This window comes from Haplochromis burtoni, unplaced genomic scaffold, assembly GCF_018398535.1.
Source record: "Haplochromis burtoni strain Fernald_Lab_line unplaced genomic scaffold, NCSU_Asbu1 Contig_72, whole genome shotgun sequence".
Taxonomy (NCBI): domain Eukaryota; kingdom Metazoa; phylum Chordata; class Actinopteri; order Cichliformes; family Cichlidae; genus Haplochromis; species Haplochromis burtoni.
The window spans coordinates 1,337,496-1,357,495 of record NW_024582433.1 but is presented as its reverse complement, the minus strand read 5'-3'; the positions used below and the strand labels follow the sequence as shown (position 1 = coordinate 1,357,495).

Here is a 20,000-nt window from a genome sequence, read left to right as displayed (position 1 = left end):
TTCTTTTCTGCCAATAAAATGTTGCTTTCTTGTGCAGTTTTTCATTAAAGGTTTTGAAAAGAGAGCTCAATGCATGCTTAGCCTTATTGTTATTGCCTGTTTGCAAGTATTTGTCAGTTAATGAAGTTTAGAAATCGACCCTGAGCGCTCTATTGGTGCAGTTTGAGTTTTCTCCAGTATCAGAGTCAAATCTAAAAATAGACACATACTACACAGGCATATTTTTAGCTTCTGTGTGAATTAAATTTTCCATCAAAATGTCAATGCCGCTTACTAATAGTAAAAAAAAAAAAAAAAGTACATCCCTGGTAACTGTTGTCTCTGTTTTTGACATATTTGGACATTTTATTTTTGATAAAGATGATATATGTGAACCATACAGCAGGGAAATTGAGTTGTTTTTTGTTTTTGTTTTTTTAAAGTAATTCATTAAATAATTTTATCCTGTGCATCTGAACTTGTATTGCCCACTTTTTCAGACAGCACTGGGCTTCTTGCACATTACCTACAGGAGCTGCGTCATGCCCTGAAGCTCCCGGCGCACAACTCTTCTGCTGATGCCGCAGGAGGTTTGGAGCTCTGCAGTTAGTGAGTCAGCAGAGAGTTGGTGACTTTTCTGTGATTTTTGCACCTCAGTCCTCAGCAGACCCGTGCTCTTTGACTTTGCGTGGTCTGCCACTTCATGGTTGAGTTGCTGTGGTTCCTAAATGCTTCCACTTTTCAGTAACACGACTAATAGTCAATTGCAGAGTATCTAGGAGGGGAGAAATTGCACCGACTTGTTGCCTTAGAGCATCACCCTTGAATTCAGTATGATCTTTAGAAAGACTCATTCATTTTTGACAGATGTTTGTAAAGGCAGACTGATCAGCTGGGTTTTTGATTTTCTTTATCTGAGGTGATGGGACTGAAAAGAGCAGAATTAAAATAGCACAGTCTTTAAATATTTCATCACCTATCTATAATATCATCAAAAAACTGGAGAAATCTTTTATGCATAAAGGGTCCTGCATGATTTGGAGCAACACCAGTTTTTACACAACTAGGATCCTACGTATATCAGACAAGAACCAGAAAGAGCCCAGTAGCTGGTCTGCTCGCTTCCAGATGTTGACAGAAGAGGGGATGTTGTTGCCATCAAATTCAAAATGAGCTCATGTTTTTCATGCAACAATAAAATGTCTGTTTAAACATTTAATATTTTTTATGCTCTATGATGAATTTAAAAAAATGAGTTCATGAGATTTACAAAGTCACCGCATTCTGTATTTATTTAAATTTCACACAGTGTTGCAGATTTTTTTAGAATTCGGTATATTTAGATATTTGACAGCAAAGTGTCGCAACTTTACTTTAGACTACATCTCTAAAACATTTAAACTAGAACAGTTTCTAGTTCCGTGGATTTGTGATAAGTAAGGGGCTTTACTTTTGTACGGTTTCAGTTTTGTGTCATTTGTTTAGCACTCACTCTTGGTCACCATCTAAGAAATGATACACAATAACTCTGGGATATGGGTGAGAACAGAAGCATCAACCAAAGTGTATCAGTTATAGCTGTGTGTAGGTTAGTGGATCAACAGTTACTGGCAATAACTAATTTCAGTTATAAGGGGGCTCGAAAAAAATAAAAATAGGTCAAAAACATGGCACAGCTGCACTTGTTGTGATATCATCTGGTGACCTCACAGCCTCTGACTTTGAAGATTAGATTAGAAAGTGCGTCACCATCTAAATACTTGAGAATCTAACCCAGGGGCTTTCAGAAGAAAGATTTTCATTCCTCACGTAGTCATCGATCACACGTGCGCCGTCCCTCTGGCAGGTTCTTTCCAACCACATTTATCTCAACCATGATGAGGCATTTCCACAGCCTCAGTGAAGACCATCACATGCATGTATAATGAGTCATTTTGTGGTCTTCTATCATACTAGTGGGGTTTCATTTTTGGTGAACATGCTTTGTGTGGTGAAGCTGATGTGACTGACATGAAACCTAAAAAGTGGCTGAAACATGGTTTAAATGGACTGGTTAAAGTAAAGGGGTTGCAGTTCTGGTTTTATTTGTAATTCAGCACACTGACATGCTACACATTAACACAGTCAACATTTTCAGTTTTCACCAATGTTAGCCTGAGGTACAAAGGCATTGCTGAGGCTGCTGGGAAGCAGAGTGGTCTTAAATTTCATAATCCAAGTGAAACATTTCACTCGTTCTTAGGAATTTGTTCAGTGAGCTCAGTACCTTCAGATCTACAAGGTCTGAGTGGAAGAGGTTGTTATTAAACTGTCATACACTTACATTGGAAACTCTTTGGACCTCTATTAGAGCCTCACAGAAGTCAAAGGTGCAACAACAGGACAGCTGTGCACACTGCTTCTGCTGATTTGGGCATTCACCAAAGCAGGCTTTGTGTTTCTTTGCAAGGCAGGAAGGCCGGCATATGTTTTGCTAAACAGGCTACTTAAACTTGGTTTTATGTTCACACTCTGCTCTAAAACGAATAAAAGTTCACACATTTCCCATCATTTAAAGCGCCTCCTTGACGACAGAATGGGCTAACGAGCACTTTGGATATCAAACCTTTTATATGTGAAATAGTTGGAGTTCCCCTAGAACAACGTGAAGCAAGGAAAAACAGGTACACCACATCTATATTCACAACAAACACAGCTCAACAAACACAGCTATGTTTCTTTGCTTTCGACACTGCAGCGTGGTGCTTGGGTTTTTTTTCTTCTCTTTAGCGCCCTTGCTAGTTTGCATCATCCGTTTGTTTTAGGAGAAGGCATCAGAGTTTTACATAAAAGGAATCACCTGTAGTGTTATTCCTGTGTGTGTGTGTGTGTGTGGGGGGGGATTTTCACATTCACACGTGGTTATTTTAGAAAAAAAAAAGACAAATATAAGAAAACATGTGGTTAAAAAAAACCCCTTTTTTTTGTTTACAAGATATTTTTGACTTAAATTATTTGTGGTGCTTACACCCTTGTGCCTACATTTCATGTTGCTACATCCAACAATTATTCATTTTTAATAATGAATTAATCCTGTTTAGGTATAAACAGGATTAAAAAACAAGTCATAAAGAAGAAGACAAAAATAAAACAAGGAAATAGTATTGTTATGCTTTAAAATGAACTTTTAATTAAAATCAAATAGAATTTTGTGAAATTTTATCTTAAATGACACACACAAAAAATGGTTAAATTAATAATGTACCTATGGTCAAATGGTACTTTAGCATCCCTTAAAACACTTTATAAATAATCACCAGTCATCAGAGTCGTGAAAGATTCAAAACTAACTTTATATGATTGAGTACAGTATGAGTACAACTGATCAGGCATTATAGTTAGCAGTAGCACTGACATAATACAATAAATGTGTCTACATATATATTTATTTATATATTTGCTACTCTGTAACAGTAGATGCTTCAGGATTATTTAGTAATACAGTATTAAGGGATTATTTGAAACAGGCTACATATTTTATCATCGTTTTATCCCCTTTAGATTCATTTAAAATTTGATATAAAATGTTTACCAGATCGAGCCGTTTAAGTGACAAGTGCACGCACCACGACCTCATCAACACGAGAGCTTTTATAATCTAGTATTTTTGATTCCTTTCCATCAGTGCTTGTTTGGTTGTCATTGGTCGTTGTTTTCCTATACTGCATGAGAGCTAACACAGGCTAAAACTAAACACATCTCCCATTTGTTTAAGTATGTGCCTGTAAAAACTAAAACATTTTATTAGAACTAGTTAACTTTAATTATCTCGAGCCATAAATAAATAGTAACTGGAGATAATCTCACAGTGGTGGGAAAAACAAAACACACACATACACACTCCCACAAAGCTAAATAAGGTGTATTATATCTATTATGATATTAGGCTGCTTATAATATAAGAGATAAATTATCGTCTACAAGATGCAATACAGATATAAGGAGGGTAACATCAGGATAACAGATGACTTCAGACCCTTTTTTCCTCAGAGAGCTTTTCTCAGCTCTCACCGCTGATTCACTGATTCACTGCAGATGGATCCTCGGAATGAGTGCAGATGTCACATCGCACGCCCTCAAGGTGTAATGACATCCTAATGATGCTTTTAATGTGATAATATATAAATATAGTAACCTATATGATAATAACATTGTATTTTTGTCATATATATATATTATTATTATTATTATTATTACTGTTATTATTAATATTACTATTAAAATGATTCATTATTTGGTTTAGATTTTTGTTTCTGTGTTTTTGTATTTTAAAAAAACAAAACAAAGCAAAACAAAACAAAGAGTTTTTTGGTGTTACTTCCACAGTACACCCTTATAAGCCTGTCAGGTCTACAATGGCTTTAATGAAAATTGTATCATCTCTGAGGTAAGGGCTCTTTCCGGCCAGTTTGGCCAGCGGGCAGAAGAGTGGGCAGCCGCTGGCGATGTTCATCTCACTGATCGGCCGCTGGAAGGACGAGGAGCTGACGTCTGGTCGGAAAGCATCGATGATGTGCTCCCTGTTGTTCTGATCCAAGAGCATCAGAGTCACCTGGCGGGGAAGAAGAAGAGAAGAAGAGTTGGTTTCGTGCCGCTCATCGAGAGTTTCGTGCGTAAACGTATTAAAATGGTTCCCCACCTTCTGACTGAACGGCCACTTGAGCAGGGCGTCGCACTTTCCCCTCATGACGACGAAAAACAGAGAAAGGTGCGTTCCCCGGCCCGTCCCGTCACCATTCAAATACAACCGTAGACACATTTTGTAGCCATATTTGCTGGAGTAAAAAGCTGCGTGGAAAAAACAAAAAAAAAGAAGGGTCAGAAATGGAAACGGAGCCTAAAACAGCATCATGTGAAATCAGCAGAGCCATGCACGCTCCCTGAAGAACAACAAGGGTGTAGCGGCGTGGAATTCCCCTCCGTCTACACGCCAGAAGATAATGTCATGTGAACTGTATGACCTCAAAACAAAACAGAAAAATCCCTCTCACCTAAAAGCATACCACACGTGATGTTTTTCCATCCTACCTGGTGAGAACATTGCAGGCGCTCGACCAGCCACGGCATCCTGCCTTCGGCGCGAGAAGTCGGAGATTTTCCAGACGAATACTCCGTCGTAGGTGCAGAACTGGAGTTCGCGCACCAGCTGTTCGGTCTCAGACAGCTGCAAGTCTCTCATGGTCAGCGTCCTCTCCAGCTGTCGGACTTTGTTAGACAGATTTTCAATCTTCTCTTGGTCTAAGCGGTGTTGGTGTGCGAATGCTTCCATTGTAACAGAACTGCGCTCCACCTCCCGGTTCAGGACGCACACGATGTTTTCTAAAGCGTTCACCTGTTGGTGAAAGAAAAAAAAAAGAAGAAGCAACAAATGATTATTTTCTCATTTCACCAAATGAGCAGAGTGGTTACAAGCGACATCAAACCTGCTGAGACTCACTTTTTTTTCCAGGTCAACAGACTGCACCGAGGTCATGGGCCCGGCTCCCTCATTAGGATCCCTGTACAGGCCCACTCCGGAGTCCTCCTGCCACTCCCCGGCACCAGAGCCCTCTGAGCGAGCCCGAGTTGCTGACAGCACCAGAGGCAGCAGCAGACGCAAGTGCTCCATAGTACTGTTGACCTCGTGGTCACAGAGCTTCCCGTTCTCTACCTGACACAGAAACATGGGAGAGCTCGTCTAAGTTTTATTGAGACAAAGGTCAAACCAGTTAGTTTTGAGCTGTGGTGTCCAGTTTGTGCCTTCAGTAGGACAAATTTAGCTCTAGGTGTGGTGACTACCAAACTAGTGGCTCCAGCAGTTCCCAGGAACAACATCGGAGATCTCTGTCCACAGAGTGCAGTCCTAGGAACAGTTAAGATACTGCACAGGACCCTCAAGCTCCCAGGCCTCTGGTAGAGGACCCAAGCTTGAAGGATAGACCGGATAGTGGGGGCGAGCGGGGAATGTTTTATATATTTTTAAACAGGTTTCACTTTTGAGTATTTACATGCAGCTTCTTTTGTTCTGTTGGCTCAATGAAAGTAAACCCAATTTAGATAACGCTTAAAATAGCTCCAAGTATGTGTCTGGAGGCCTTTTAAGATGCCTGCTGAGTAGTGCTGATTGCTTCTAGAAGAACTGAAGAAACAGCCTTATCTAACCTTTTAGACGGCTTCCTGGCAGCATGAGCAAACACCTCCTTAACTGCCACGATAGTTTGATTCAAAGGTGCCTAAGCTCTCATTGGTGCTTGGGTATAATATCATATCACATCACATTTGCCAAACTGAGCTCAGCCAACTTTAAACTACTGACGAAAGCACAGAGCGCGAAATATCTCATGTGAAAGGGTCACGTGACTAACCTCAGGGAACACATTAGGAAGAAGGAGATGAGAAAATGCATTTAATAGCATTAAGTCTCCTCTGCAATGACACCAATTTATCCAATGACCCCCGCCGAAATCTTTTCTGTGTGCAACATATTCTAGCTTTCACGAGATAACTCACATCTATCTGTGCTCCAAATACAAAGCAGCTGGTGGGAGATGATTAGCCTTGTTTAGTTGGAAACTCCCTGGCTCTTTTGGAAGTTAAACCTCTAACAGTGGTTTTAGACTTCTGTGTTAAATCTACGCTCCTGAAACCCTATAATCAGTATAACTACACAGTCTGCACAGGTATAAATACTGGAAACAGCGTGTGCTGCTTACGTAGGCTACATCATACGCTCTACACAGATTCACGGCATACATCAGGCACAAAGCAGCCACTCATATCTTATGTTGATGTAAAACAGAACAGTAAAAACACCAAACAGTGATGCTGTGACTTTAGCCAGGCCAGCTCCTTCATCTGATTTCAACTTCATAATTTACTTACAACAGGAAAAGTATAAGCCACATTACTACCTTACTGTACAGGACATACATTTAGACTCCTTATTAAACCACAAATAAGCATCGAAATACTACAACGCAATGAGAAAAATGAGTTCGATCACACTGGTCAACCCTCTACGATAAAACATAAGACAGGAGTTTTGGTGATTATGTAACTGCACCTACCATAGACTTGCAGCCCACTTCACTGAATGGACACGTGCTCTTTGACTTGGCGCAAGACTTCACATGATCATTGAACTGAAATGCAGAATGAACAAAGAGAAAAGACCATTTATAAACAGTGCATCAACAGGAAAGTGGAAGTGAAGGACTCCTAGTCAAAAAGAAACTAAGTATCATAAGGAGACTGCCCTAAACCACTTAGATTACATTGAAGGTAACGACGCTAACCTTTTCTCTTGGTATCTTCTTTTTTCCACAGTCCTTGCATTGCATGGGAAACTTCAGACAGATCTCATCATGGGCCTGAAATGCATCGTATAGCAGAACGTCACTTTGTGTCCATTAATGCCAACAAAGAAGAAGAAAAACAAAAAACAGTGTATTTTAGTGTAGCCTCTTTATGTCCCACCTTTATCTCTTTGAAGTTGAAGGTCATTTTGCAGTACTTGCAGTTGAGAGTTCTTGCCTCGCATTCTCTCTCATTGTGTCGGTCCTTCTCCGTGAGAAGGATAAGGGTTTGGCAGCCCTCGCACAGTATCCGCTCGAATTCACAGCGACCTTCGTGCTGAGCCTGAAAATAACAGACATTTTTTATTTGTTATTATTTTCGAACTGCCTGTTTGTTACTTGTAAAGCAGGTTTTCAGCATTGTGAAAGAGCAAACTGACAGTTGGGTCAAACCCTTCCCAATCACTGATAAATAACCGCTTTTCAGGAAGTGTTCAGTAAGGATACAGGGTGTATCCTTAGCTTCTATGTGGAAAAACAAGTGTTTTTTGTTTTGTTCTTTAAAAAAAAAAAAAACACCTCCAACTGACAAAAAAAAGTGAAAGTAAAAGCACAATACACTGATTTGAGTATGAAAGAGATAACTACGGTTCTATGATTGCGCACACGATTGTGATCAAGATTATTTTGATATTTACTTGTTTTTCATTGCAACCCCCATTAAAATATGCACTTTTCTTACTTTCGAATGACATGCTAAGCAAACGAAATTTAAACAAAAAACGAGCTCCACAAACATCTGATAGAAAAAAAAAGGGATGAAAATGTACCATAGAAGTAGAATTATAATGAAGAGAAGTACAAAAATAAAAAAGGGGAAGTAGAATAATTAAAGAAATATATTTAAAGCTGTGTATTCGCCATTTAAAAATACCGGGAATCACGCAGGCGGGGTGGAGCTTAAGGTGGGGTTAATCAACAGGGAAGTTGCAGTCTTTCAGAATGACTACCAAAGGCACGCTGCAGACCCAGAAGCAGAAGCTCAGGTACGTTAGCCGGTTTTTCGCTTTGACTGCTGACTTTCCAGACTTGCTACGCTCAAAAATCTTGAACCGGATCGCGTCAATAAAAATGACTCACATTTAAAAGATTCCTAATCTCATCCCTGTCCTCGGCACAACACTCCAACGCCTTGATGTGACTATTTTTTCCCCAGCTTCAGAAGGTCTCGCTATGGGTGTGTGCGGCTAGCAATTTGTAGCTTTTCCCACACAGTGACAGTGACTAAGATACCAGGCCAAAAATATATGCAAAGTGGGTGTATCACACAGCATAATAGTTTGCGAAGCAACAATAAGAGGTTGGCATGTTTTGATCTTTTGGTGTCTTCTTTTTTATTGTTTTTTTAATAAGAGGAAGATTCATCTGCGTGCTAGTGCTTGGGATTCCATTTCCAATCCGTGCAAATCCCACACATTCGCCTAGCGTTTTCATTTAAACAGCATATCATTTTAACATTTCCCAGGTGAAAAACACACACGCGCACATACATGCACACTCACAAAGTGATGTAGATTAGGTCACACTGGTACGCTTAGTTAAAACCACAAACAGACAAGAATTGTTGTAAACATCCTTTTCACAGTGTAAGCATCATGGTGCCATCTGCTTACTACACAAACTACGTAGCTCATCTAAAACTGATGCTTACAGTAGAAACACAGCTGCAGACAGACACACACACACAAGGCTCAGTCGCACACACACTAACCAGCTTTATTTACTTCATGTGTCTTTCATGCATTTTTACAAACTCCAGTCTGTGTTCGATGAAATCTGGGTTTCTGCTAAACTGAATGAATACAAGCAGTTTCCTTAACAGCTCTATAGTTTAATGGTCAGTAACCCAGTCACGCTAAGCTCAACAGGGTTGTTCCATTCTGGTACTTTCCACTGAGCTTTTGTTGATAAATGAGGAGAGGCTGGGACTTTCCAGCCGCCTGTTAAGTTTCACTTCCTGTTTGCAGCAACGCAGCACATAGTACAGAGTGTGCTATGAAAGCTGAGGTTTTTTCAGGGAACACAGTGACCCGGGAACGCAGATTATAGGTCAGATTACCCTCTCACGTAGATTAATAAATACTGACAAGGCTCTTTTTTGGTAGTGTAAACCTTCACCCAGGTAAAAGGCAGCAATGCCCATGCCACAGGAAAAGACAGATTTCATACTTTACCTCATACTCTTTAATAGATCCAGTCCAGTTACAGCCCTGGTTCAAACACCTGGCTGGCAGGCTTGCTATTTCTCGGCCTGCTGCATTGTCTGGGAAAGCCTGTGAGGTGGGGGGGTGGGGGGGCAAAAACAAAGAGATCAGTGAACTCATAAAGCCTTCAATGCTCTTAAAAGAAAGCAGACAAGAGTAGGATGCATTGATGCATTGTGTGGTTAGGGAAACCCCCGCCAGATTGCAGTCATATTTTTTCCTCTAAAGGGCAGTAATCACATGCTGACTACTCCTAGCATAACAAAGACAGTGGGTTTGAAACCTGAATACATATAAAGGCTTACCTCACTGCTGTTTAGAATGGAAATGGGTTCCTCGTATATCTCCTCTTGACGGCAGGCTTCACATGGCTTTGGGCCAGAACTACCAAACAAGACAGGTTTGTGACTTTACTGTAAAAGCAGCGGCTCGACGCCAACAGTCAGCAACAATTTCCTGCTGATCCAAAACTGCAGCAACTGCTGACCAGTGTGGATTACAGCTCGAGCAGAGGAACGTTTAATCAATACAAGGGAAATGAAAAGAAGCTTGTAAGCATCATATCAGTGGGATAAGAAGAAAAAAAAGAACTAAAAACAAAAAAAGTTGCTTTAGCAAGTTTGAAGGCGATTAAATGAATAACCAAAACACACACACAAGCATAAACAAAGGGCACGTGTGGGTGCGACACATCACATGGTGAATTTATAACGTACATGATCTGGTTATTTTGAAACAAATAAAAGCACTCGGACAAATCACATGCGAAATCCACACATTTCACAATCACTTGTGTTACTGTTGTTTAAATGTTTGGGGAATTAACAAAGAGTCTGGCGGTTTAAAAAAAATGAAATGGTAAAATTCCACATTTTCTGTCACATTTTGTTTAATTATACTTTCATTAAACATTAGATAACACATAACTGAAACGGACATCAACTAGAAATGAATTAGTGTATCCATGTATGCATCTGTAACGAATACACATCACAAATACTCGTTACAAATACGTTGGTGTGACACCTCTTTGTACTTGTAGTGAATATTCATTACAAATCCAGCGTTTTTCCTCATGTATTAGTTTTTGTTAATATTCATTATGATTACTCTGTAATGAATTTGAATACATAAAGGCAATGAAAACACTGGATTGGGTATTCATTACAAATACACCTCATGTATTAACAATCCACCAGTGTGTGAATGACTCAGAAAGGAGGTTTTTAGAAAGAAGACCTTTAGAATGAATCAGCAACACCACATCCTTGTGATTCACAAACATCAGTATGACAGGTCCATCATGTGGGGCATGAGTCTGCATTAATAACTGATCTTGTCTGGACAAAACTCCCAGAGTTGAGGAAAGATGAGGAAAGGGTGTGCTGAAGCATGTCCAGTAAGACAGGAAACATTAGGTGCGGGGTAAGCAGTTTGGTCTAAGGACCTCCAGTCTACCTGGTGAGCTGCTTGAAGCAGTGTACACAGAAGCGGTGGCCGCACTGAGCCTGGACAGGCTTCCTCAGGACCTGGAGACATTGCTGACATTTATATTTATTTTCCATGGGCACTGACAGGACACTGAGGGGAATCCCTGGTAAAGAGTTGGGACAGTCCAAAGAAATACGGGCCATTCTTCTCCATCAATCTGGTGCTATATCCTGTTAATGAGAACACAGAGAAACAGCTGTCAACAACCAGGCAGGAACTAACTGCAAAGATGGAATATAAACTCAAACTAGCAGTGAATTACCCGCTGGCAAGCTTAACTATTTAAAAGATCACCATGAGAATCTGTGTGACCCTCGAGGAAATATTTGTCCACGCTACTGTGTAAGTCTCGGCACAGCCAGCAATGCCACACAAAAAAAGAAAAGCATGGTAATAATATTCAAAAATATGGAAAACCCTGCTTAACACTGCAACGGCTGAAACAAGATCAGCAAGTCAAATGACTTGAAGACATAGGTACTTTTTCTTTTTGAGTTATCAGAAAAAGTCTTGTGATTGGTGGGATAAACATAACTGTGAGAGAAGCAGCATCAGGATATACAACCTAATCTATTTAAACACGTATCTAAACCCGTTTAAAAAAAATCCCCTGCCAATTTTCTTTGTATGTCCAGCTTACAAAGAGCTGAGTAACTTTAAACTGTAGAACTTGGTTTTGTTGTACAGCATTTCCAGACAATAATCAGATAAGCATCTTTCTACTGAGAAATACTAGTGAAATATTTCTCACTTTAATGCGGTGTGAAATGCAAACACAGCATTTACACGAGCTTTGCTGATATCTTTTGTACTTCACAGAAACGATGATGATGATGCCAGGCATCAGACAGCATAGCACATGTATTTTGGGTCTTTCCTTTAAATACTTTTCCTGCAATGCTGTCAACATTTCTCACCCTCCACAAATAGTTTCTGTTACCTTTGTTTCAGTTTCAAGCTCGCTTTACAGCGTTAACACTAAAAGATCACTTAAGTCACGGTTTCTTACAGGAATGGCACTTATAGGGGTGCTGGCCACAGCTCCACCATGTGCTCAATTTGAGTAAGTTTAACTAAGTAATAGCGGGTACTGAAGGTACAGTGAAACACAGTGGCATAAATTAAAGGACGAGAAAGACGCAGACCCTTTTAAAAATCGTTTTAACATTAGCTACTTAAGTCAAAGTTACCATTAACCGTGTTAAAAGACTAAGACCCAATTACACTGCTGCCTGTTTTCCAATTACCCCAATTAGATGTTTGATGCTTCACCAGATTACACAATTTGTGTCTTGACTTTTTCAAACCATGTTGCTGGCATCAAATTCACAATCAGCTCAACTTTAAAACAAAACTAAATTCTGTTCAACATGTAATATCTTTGCATTTGAAAATATAATGTCCAGCAAAAATGTCCAATCAATATCTGGGCTTTACATGAATTCAATTTTTAAATGCATTAACTTGAAGCTCCTTTTCAAATATATATTCTACAAGTGGAAAAGGTTTGCCAGCACCCTCTCTCCACACACACACACACACACACACACACACACACACACACACACACACACACACACACACACACACACACACACACACACACTTTATATTATTTTATACCTGGTTAAATTAAGGCACCAAATTTAGGAAACCCTCATGGTCTTTGGTTAAAATACCTCCTTTAACTGTGTTCAGTATGTCTTAGAAATTATCAAGAGTTATATTCTGGCAATCAGAAGATGGTAAACATATTTTTTACATTTACATTTAAACAATATCTTCCCTCACTAATTCTAACTGTTTAAAATCATTCTTCCATTAAAGTACTTTATGGTAGGAAATCATTTTAGACTGAAAAGACCCACTGCATAAAGAACAGCACCAGGGCTTATTTTGTCTTTGCAAATATCCCTTCTGTCACAAATTTCTGTAAATGTTTATTCTGTATATAAATTCCCTTATGAAAAAATGTGTGGGGAATGTCTAGTGTTTGTTTTTCCCATAACCAGCAGATGACAACTCTTACTGATATATTTCCACACACCCACTGCATGTGTAAGTGGGTTTTACAGGTGTATAAATTATATATAATACACGCCTGCATGTCAAAGAAAACTGTAAGGAATGTGGACAAAGTGCACCTTTGCATGTCACAAACTTGAAAATATGGTTGGTTAAGGTTGTGGTGTTTGTAGGCTTAAGGTAATATGTGGCAAAAGCCACACAGCTTAACAGTGCTGTCTCACCATTCAACCATTCTTGTTCTTAAGTCAAAGCAGGTCCTAAGGTGAACAGAACAACACCCATAAAGTAAATGTTAATGTTTAACTAAATGTGAATGGTGTATGCAATTCCAACAAAACAGCTCAGCTTTTTCCCCACAAAGAAATAAAGTGGTAAATTCCAAATTGTGTCTACAAAACAGCACCACTCCTGATGGTCACGAGTTTTCAATGAACTTTCTGCAGACGTGGTCTCCAAGCAGAACATATCTGAATCGTGTTTTCAGTGGATTTTTCCTTAGACCAATTTAGATCCTTTTCAAACAAAGCAACTAACTTTCATGGGGGGAAGTAAGACCACACAGAAAGTGGATGTTGAATCAAAAGATAGATGCAAGGAAAACCCCTATGTTTTAATTTCAGTGGGAGTATTAACACTGAAACTGGAAATAGTTAATCCAACTCCAATACATCACTCAATAAATAAATAAACATAATATATGTAAATCCAAATACCCATAGCTAAAAAAAAATAAGAAGCTTTGTGTCCTTCCTACAAACTCATCTACAAGAATTTAAGTTACAAACTTTTAAGATTTTTTTTAGATGAATCACATTACAGCCAAGATCAGCTTACTGTCTAAAGATCCAGCTTTTAGAGTTTCATTTCATTTTTATTTATAACTGTGCTTCACATAAATTTAACCTCTTAACTGTTACTTAAATCTTAGAAATTTCTAACAAAATGAAATACTTTGGCATCTTGTTTGTATATGTTTGTTTTAAATCTAGATTTCTGTTGAACCTTTATTTTTAGAGTTTTACTTATCTCACCCTGAATTAGAACATATAGTAATATATGATTTGAATACACTGTTAATAATTTCATATTAAGGCAGGAAACGCTGCTTTTCTTTGGAAGCTCTTTCTTCCCGCGAGTATTTATTTGAACGCAATTCAATTCTGCCACTCACCCCATTCACATTAAATCATGAGTAACTTTTCTGTTACTGGTATTGCGTAAGAAGTTCAAGCCTAACTTAATTCTTACAAAACTTAACTGAAAAGCTGCGGCAACCTGCTGTGAGCGAAAAGACGTGTAAGCTCGTGTTTGGATAATGTTGTAATTACAACATCAATTCAGCGCGATCACTGGATCGCGTGGAAACTAGTCATAATTGTCAGAGAAACACACAATGAAACACTGTGCATTGAAATATCAGAAACAAGAATTTAAGTTATATAAAGGTAACACACACGAGGCCTACGTACAGCTAAACCTTGAAAAGTGACCTTTGTCATGTACAGCAGCATAAACTTTTCTGTGAAACGAACAACACAGCCAGCAACAACGAAATAAAGCAACAACAACAACAACAACAAAAAGAATACAACATTTCAGTCTAAACATTTCAACTTCTGTCTCAGACAAATAACCACAGCTGCTCTTTAAAGCTACACCCAGCGTTGCTCAAAGCCTAAAAAACATCCTCTTCCTGGGGAGACTCGTCCTCTCAGCTCGCCATGTTATTGCCCTGCGTGTTAACGCTGAACTTCTGCGAGTTCAGTGTGAAAATGCAGGGTGCTTCAGACCCTTTCTCATACAAAAGCCCAAACCTGAATGTTTACTCACCGAGTTCGCAAAGACTGTCAGTGGATCTTACAGTCGTCACCACCACGGACACTATTTCACCTCGTAACTTAGCTACACCCTTAACACGTAAGCATTGGAAACTACGGTATATAAACCCGGCCAGCGCGTTCAGTAGCAGAGAGCTTACAGAGAGCTTAGCCACTGTGATGTAGGCTGTTTTGCATCTATTTTACTAGATTAGCTCCTGTAATATTTTAAATATTATTTTAGAGTTTGGGCTATTGCTTTTATTAAGCAATTGTGTACTTTGGCACGTAAAAAACACTTTAATTATTTTAATGAGCACCTGCGAACTTCAAACAGCTAACATTAAAGTGTGTTTGCTTTTACGACTTATACGTTTACCTACTCAGACAGCTAATTGCTAGTGAGTTATAGGAAGGGATTCACAGCATGCAAACTGACTAACCTTGGAGTCTGGCCTGTGTTTCTCAACGAGGGGAAAACGCAACTCAACTTAGAACTCGCTCTTTATCATAATTCACGGACGGGTGTGTCACTAAGTGCACTTAGTTTTAAGCTGCTGTTAGCGAGGGCGCAGTAACGGCTGGGTTTTTATATGAAAGCCCAAAGCCACCCCTCTCAACGTAGTTTGGGCTGCTCCGAAGCCGAAAACAAGTGCTCCACTCACGCATGCGTACAACCGCAAAAGAATGTGGCCGCTGATACCCTTCCGATGGATCAACCGGCGGCGACACTGTTTTACAGTTTCTAAAGGTACGAGTTTAAGCAGGTGTCCTCTGTGTTACAGCTTAGTGTTCTTAAAAATAAACCTGGTGGTAAGTTGATAAAGGAAAGAAGTAGTGTGGGAGCCTTGCTGTCAGCATACACCAGGCACAGGGCTACGCGTTACTTAGCAGTATGTCAACCAACTGTTAGCTTAACGTCAGGGAAATGTTCATCATTGTTTACCGAATCACTCTTAAAGAAAACGTTGTAGCAGGCGAACAACACATACACTACACTGGGATGATCTTTTGACACGTCATCAAACAGTGCTGAATGTCAGTGATTTATAATTCATATAAATCAAAGTGTTCTCCAGCTTTGTGTCCCATGTGTTTATGGAGCTATCTATGCTCTTGTAGCTCATGCAGATCATTCATGGCGTGTACAGACTCAAAATGTGATGTAAATTAAGCACACGTTTCTGCCAAAACACATACACAAGACAGGACTGTGGCTTTCTTCTCTCAGAAGGAGCCAACATTGTTGTCATTATTGTTTTGTGTTTTAGTTTTTTGATTTTTATCACTTACGTCAATCAGTTTTTCACTTTAAGTTCAGGTAGGTTTTGCTTGAAAATACTTAATTTTACAGGTTTCAGTGTTACTTTTAGTCCCTATAATCTTTGTTACATTGAGGCCACACATTAGAGGAAAGCTTTAGGAAAATCAGTGCAGGTATTACAATAAAAACTCGTCTGATGGCTGAAACACAACCCCCATCATATCATATGTGGTTGCAGTTAGAATTTGGGAACTCTAACTAATGGAACATATCTCGAAAAGACTTGTTTATTAGGAGACGGAGACCTATTTTTGCATTATTTGAACAATGAAGGGAGAGAAACACATTAGCTTCATCTATCTATTTATAATTTTCATTTTTAGATTTATTTATATTTAAGCATTATTATTATTATTATTATTATTATTATTATTATTATAGAAAAGTAATTTTGTGAATGCTATATTCTGCCACCATAACTGTAAATGTGACAACTGTAATATAACAACGAATGACTAATTTTTTAAGTGTTAATAAAAATTAAGTAAAAAAAAAAAAACATATTTTGAAAGCAGTTGATTCACATTGTTCAAGACATCCAGAGTCTCAATACACATATCCATCAATGCCTCAATCAGCCAAGCTATTATAAAATATTTGCCATACTAACAGATAGTTACTGAGGATATTTCCTCTGTATTTATTTAAATGTAATTTTAGTCAGTTTTCCAGGTTCAAAAAAGTCATTTAATTTAGTTTCAAAAGTCTAGTTTTTATTTTAATTTTACTTAATTAAAACCTTTTTTTCTTTTTTTCCCTCTAGTTTTAGTTAACTCTAATAACTTTGATGTGCAGTGCAGTCTGTTACTACAAATAAATGATCTGAATGGTTTATCCTGCCATAAAGGTTTTGGTATTTGGACACTCCACTATCAATAATCGGTTTAGTTGTTTTTTGTTATAAGAGCAATAGAATAAATATGTCTCTATAGAATAGTGCAGCATTTAATACCACTCCATCTTTTCCGTAGTAGTTTGTGTTCAGCAGCTGCACAGCAGCAGCACTGAGTTTGCAAACATCCACTACGATGGACTGTACCCTGGACATATTCCCACCACCACCGTTCAGAAAGCTCTCTTGTCCATTGGGTCAGGTGTGGCGGCACTGCAGAACCCCTACAGACATGGTGAGACACTCACGTGAGCATTTCCGTGTGCACTGATTTTCTTTCTGTGTGTTAGGGACTATAAATCGGTTAAGATGAGGATGTTTAATCAAAGTGCTGTTTACAAGGTCAGTTATAAACCTTAAAGCAGAGCTGTTTTTGGGTTGAGGGGCTTTGGAGTTAACTGTATAAAATTTAGTGCCAAAATTTACATTTGAACTTTTTTGCCTTTGTGTCTGAATCACAGAGATCGGAGCCTAACCTTAATTTACATGTATTTTTTGAGCCAGTGTTTTCACTGTACAAACTGTCTTCTCGATCTCCAAAAAAGAACAAAGTAGCACAAAATATGTAAGAATAAAAAAAGCTGTGTATTTTTGGTATTTTGCTACTTTGAGGAATTCAGGCTTCTTGGTAAAACTGATGTCAGCCAGTCTCCAACTGATAGGGATGTGAACAAGTCTGACCTTGATGTGGCTTCAGATTGTGGGATTGTTTTCCATTTTTCAGAAATGATACCACTGATTAGTTTCTTTTCCCATGTACTGATAAAGTGTTTTGTATTCATCCTCAAGGGCTTATTCTCTGGAGACCTTTAGTACGTGACTTAAAATGTCTTGGAAACAAAAATGAGACTAAATACAAATTACAGCCACATATTAGTTACCCTGAAACTCCAATGAAGGAACAGAGTCATAACACCTGTCAGCTGACATTTAGTGAGGTTTCTCATGACATCCACTGCTTAGTATCGATTCATGTCCAAAAATAAATTGATAAATAAATGGATTTTTTTTAAAAATGCATTTTTCACAGGCACAGAGGTCTTTCCCAGCTCCGTCTTTAAAGCAGACTGATTAAAAGTTTGTGAAGTTTCTGAGTATTGATTCCATGATGAGTAAACAGTAGTGACCTGTTTAGAATTAACACATGGTTTCTTTACTGTAAATAAAAATATCGTCAACTTTTCACTGTACTGTCATGCTGTTGAACTCGGTGCCCTTGGATTTCATGAAACTCTGGGTACTTTACAGACATGGTTGCAGTCCTGGGGGAGACAACGGGACACCTGGCACTCATAAAGCTCAGGGACAGGATGAGAAATGACCCTGAAGGCTACGCTGTCCTAACGTGAGTCAGTGTGGCAGAACGTCATAGTGCTTTCTGCTTCGGGCACATTAAAAATATGTGTCCTGTCTTCGAAGGACGCTGTTTAAAATGTAAAAAAACCCAAAACACCACAATGGTGTGATGTGCAAATCTGATAAACCCGTAGTTTATTCACAATAGAACATAGACAACAAATTAAATGTTTAAACAGAGAAAATGTATCATTTTTATAATTTGATGGCAGGAACCTGACTGGGTATAAAAAGAGCATCTTTAAGAAGCAGCATTCCTCAGAAGTAAAGATGGTCAGAGGTTCATCAGTCTGCAGAAAACTGCATCTACAAGTCATTGAACAGTTTCAGAATTAATGTTCCTCAGTGTAAAATTGTGAAAACTTTGAGTTGCTCATCATCAACAGTTTAGTTGGAGAATCTGGAGAAATCTCTGTGCACATAGGCAAGGCCAAAATTAGTACTACATTTCTGGTGTTTTTGGACCCTGGCAGGAACCCTGCTGTCTTCTCTAAGCTATCCATTTAAAGTGGATCGAGGCAAAGACAAAGACAGTTCTGTAGTCAGAAAAATCCAAATTTAGAATCTTTGGGGCGAAAACATGGATGCTGCAAGACTAAAGAGGAGAGCGACTATTCAATTTGTTATCAGCGCCTGCATCTCTCTCTAATGGTACGGGAGTGCAACAGTGCACATCTGGAGAGGTAACATCAAGCAACTGAAAGGTATATACAGATTTTAGAGCAATATACGCTCCCATCCAGATGATATCTTTTTCAGGGAAGGCCTGAAAGCAAGACGATGCTAAAGTGAAAATATGACAGAGAAGACCCAGGACTGCTGAGCAGCTGGAATCCAAAAGTCCAGCAGCTGATTTCAGTTTTTCACAGTTTAAACATTCTATATGGTTAAGCTTGCATTGCATTAGTTTTTATTTATATTTTACACAGCATCACAGCTTTTTTGGAATTAGTGTTGCGCTTTATTCTTATTTGATTTGATCTTGCAGAGAAAGGCCGAGGATCCGGCTGTCTACGCTCGATCTGACAAAGATGGCTTCGCTGCCTGACGGCTCCTTTGGGAGGGAATACCTCAGATTTCTGGAGGACAATGTGAGTATTTGCTGATGTGATGTGCATATATACTTGTTTTTTTTGTGTATTTGTAAACACTTATTGTTTGGTATAAACACGCTTCCTTCCTTCTTCCGTTTTTTAATTTTTCCCTCAGGATGTGACTCCTGACTCAAGAGCAGACGTGAAGTTCGTGGACAACGAGGAGCTAGCTTATGTCATGCAGAGATACAGAGAGGTCCACGACTTTCTGCACACCTTACTGGGCATGCCCACTAACATGCTGGGTGAGTCGAGTTCTGTGTAATCTGAAAATGCTATTTTCTGACATTTACTTTTGTCAAAGTAAAGGTTTATTTATAGAAACTTCACAGCCAAGCCACGCATTGTCTTTATACAGTGGGGCAAAAAAGTATTTAGTCAGCCACCGATTGTGCAAGTTCCCCCACTTAAAATGATGACAGAGGTCAGTAATTTGCACCAG

The 20,000-nt window shown here is 38.9% G+C and overlaps 2 protein-coding genes across 5 annotated transcripts in view; one reads left to right on the top strand and one right to left on the bottom strand.

Annotated features, from left to right (window-relative positions):
* Positions 1-406: 406 nt before the first annotated feature.
* traf2b (Tnf receptor-associated factor 2b) lies at positions 407-15,472 on the bottom strand. Of its 3 annotated transcripts, none has more exons than XM_005930090.3 (11): positions 15,336-15,472; positions 11,015-11,217; positions 9,862-9,940; positions 9,527-9,625; positions 7,474-7,635; positions 7,293-7,367; positions 7,065-7,139; positions 5,456-5,668; positions 5,047-5,350; positions 4,658-4,806; positions 407-4,570 (listed from the first exon to the last, which is right to left on the bottom strand). In XM_005930090.3, the coding sequence occupies exons 2-11, from the start codon at positions 11,188-11,190 to the stop codon at positions 4,352-4,354; spliced, it is 1,551 nt and encodes a 516-aa protein (XP_005930152.1). In that variant the 5' UTR covers positions 11,191-11,217; positions 15,336-15,472; the 3' UTR covers positions 407-4,351. The 3 variants fall into 3 exon arrangements, with proteins under 3 accessions (XP_005930152.1, XP_005930151.1, XP_014191569.1); XM_005930089.3 differs by lacking the exon at positions 15,336-15,472 and adding an exon at positions 14,906-15,040; XM_014336083.2 differs by lacking the exon at positions 15,336-15,472 and having other exon boundaries at positions 11,015-12,385.
* coq4 (coenzyme Q4 homolog (S. cerevisiae)) overlaps positions 15,319-20,000 on the top strand; it is an 8,795-nt gene continuing 4,113 nt past the window's right edge. The window contains exons 1-5 of one of the 2 annotated variants that reach the window (XM_005930091.2): positions 15,319-15,643; positions 17,188-17,343; positions 18,357-18,453; positions 19,453-19,555; positions 19,674-19,803. In XM_005930091.2, coding sequence (XP_005930153.1) covers positions 15,580-15,643; positions 17,188-17,343; positions 18,357-18,453; positions 19,453-19,555; positions 19,674-19,803 — 550 coding nt within the window. In that variant the 5' untranslated portion in view covers positions 15,319-15,579. The remainder of the gene's footprint in view (positions 15,644-17,187; positions 17,344-18,356; positions 18,454-19,452; positions 19,556-19,673; positions 19,804-20,000) is intronic. The other variant, XM_005930092.3, reaches the window with a different exon arrangement.

Coding starts and splice junctions, on each gene's coding strand:
- traf2b (XM_005930090.3), bottom strand. CDS start 11,190: ATGGCCCGTATTTCTTTGGACTGTCCCAACTCTTTACCAGGGATTCCC. Junction 7,368..7,473: donor TCAACTTCAAAGAGATAAAG/GTGGGACATAAA, acceptor GATGCATTTCAG/GCCCATGATGAGATCTGTCT. Junction 4,571..4,657: donor AGTGGCCGTTCAGTCAGAAG/GTGGGGAACCAT, acceptor CTTCCCCGCCAG/GTGACTCTGATGCTCTTGGA.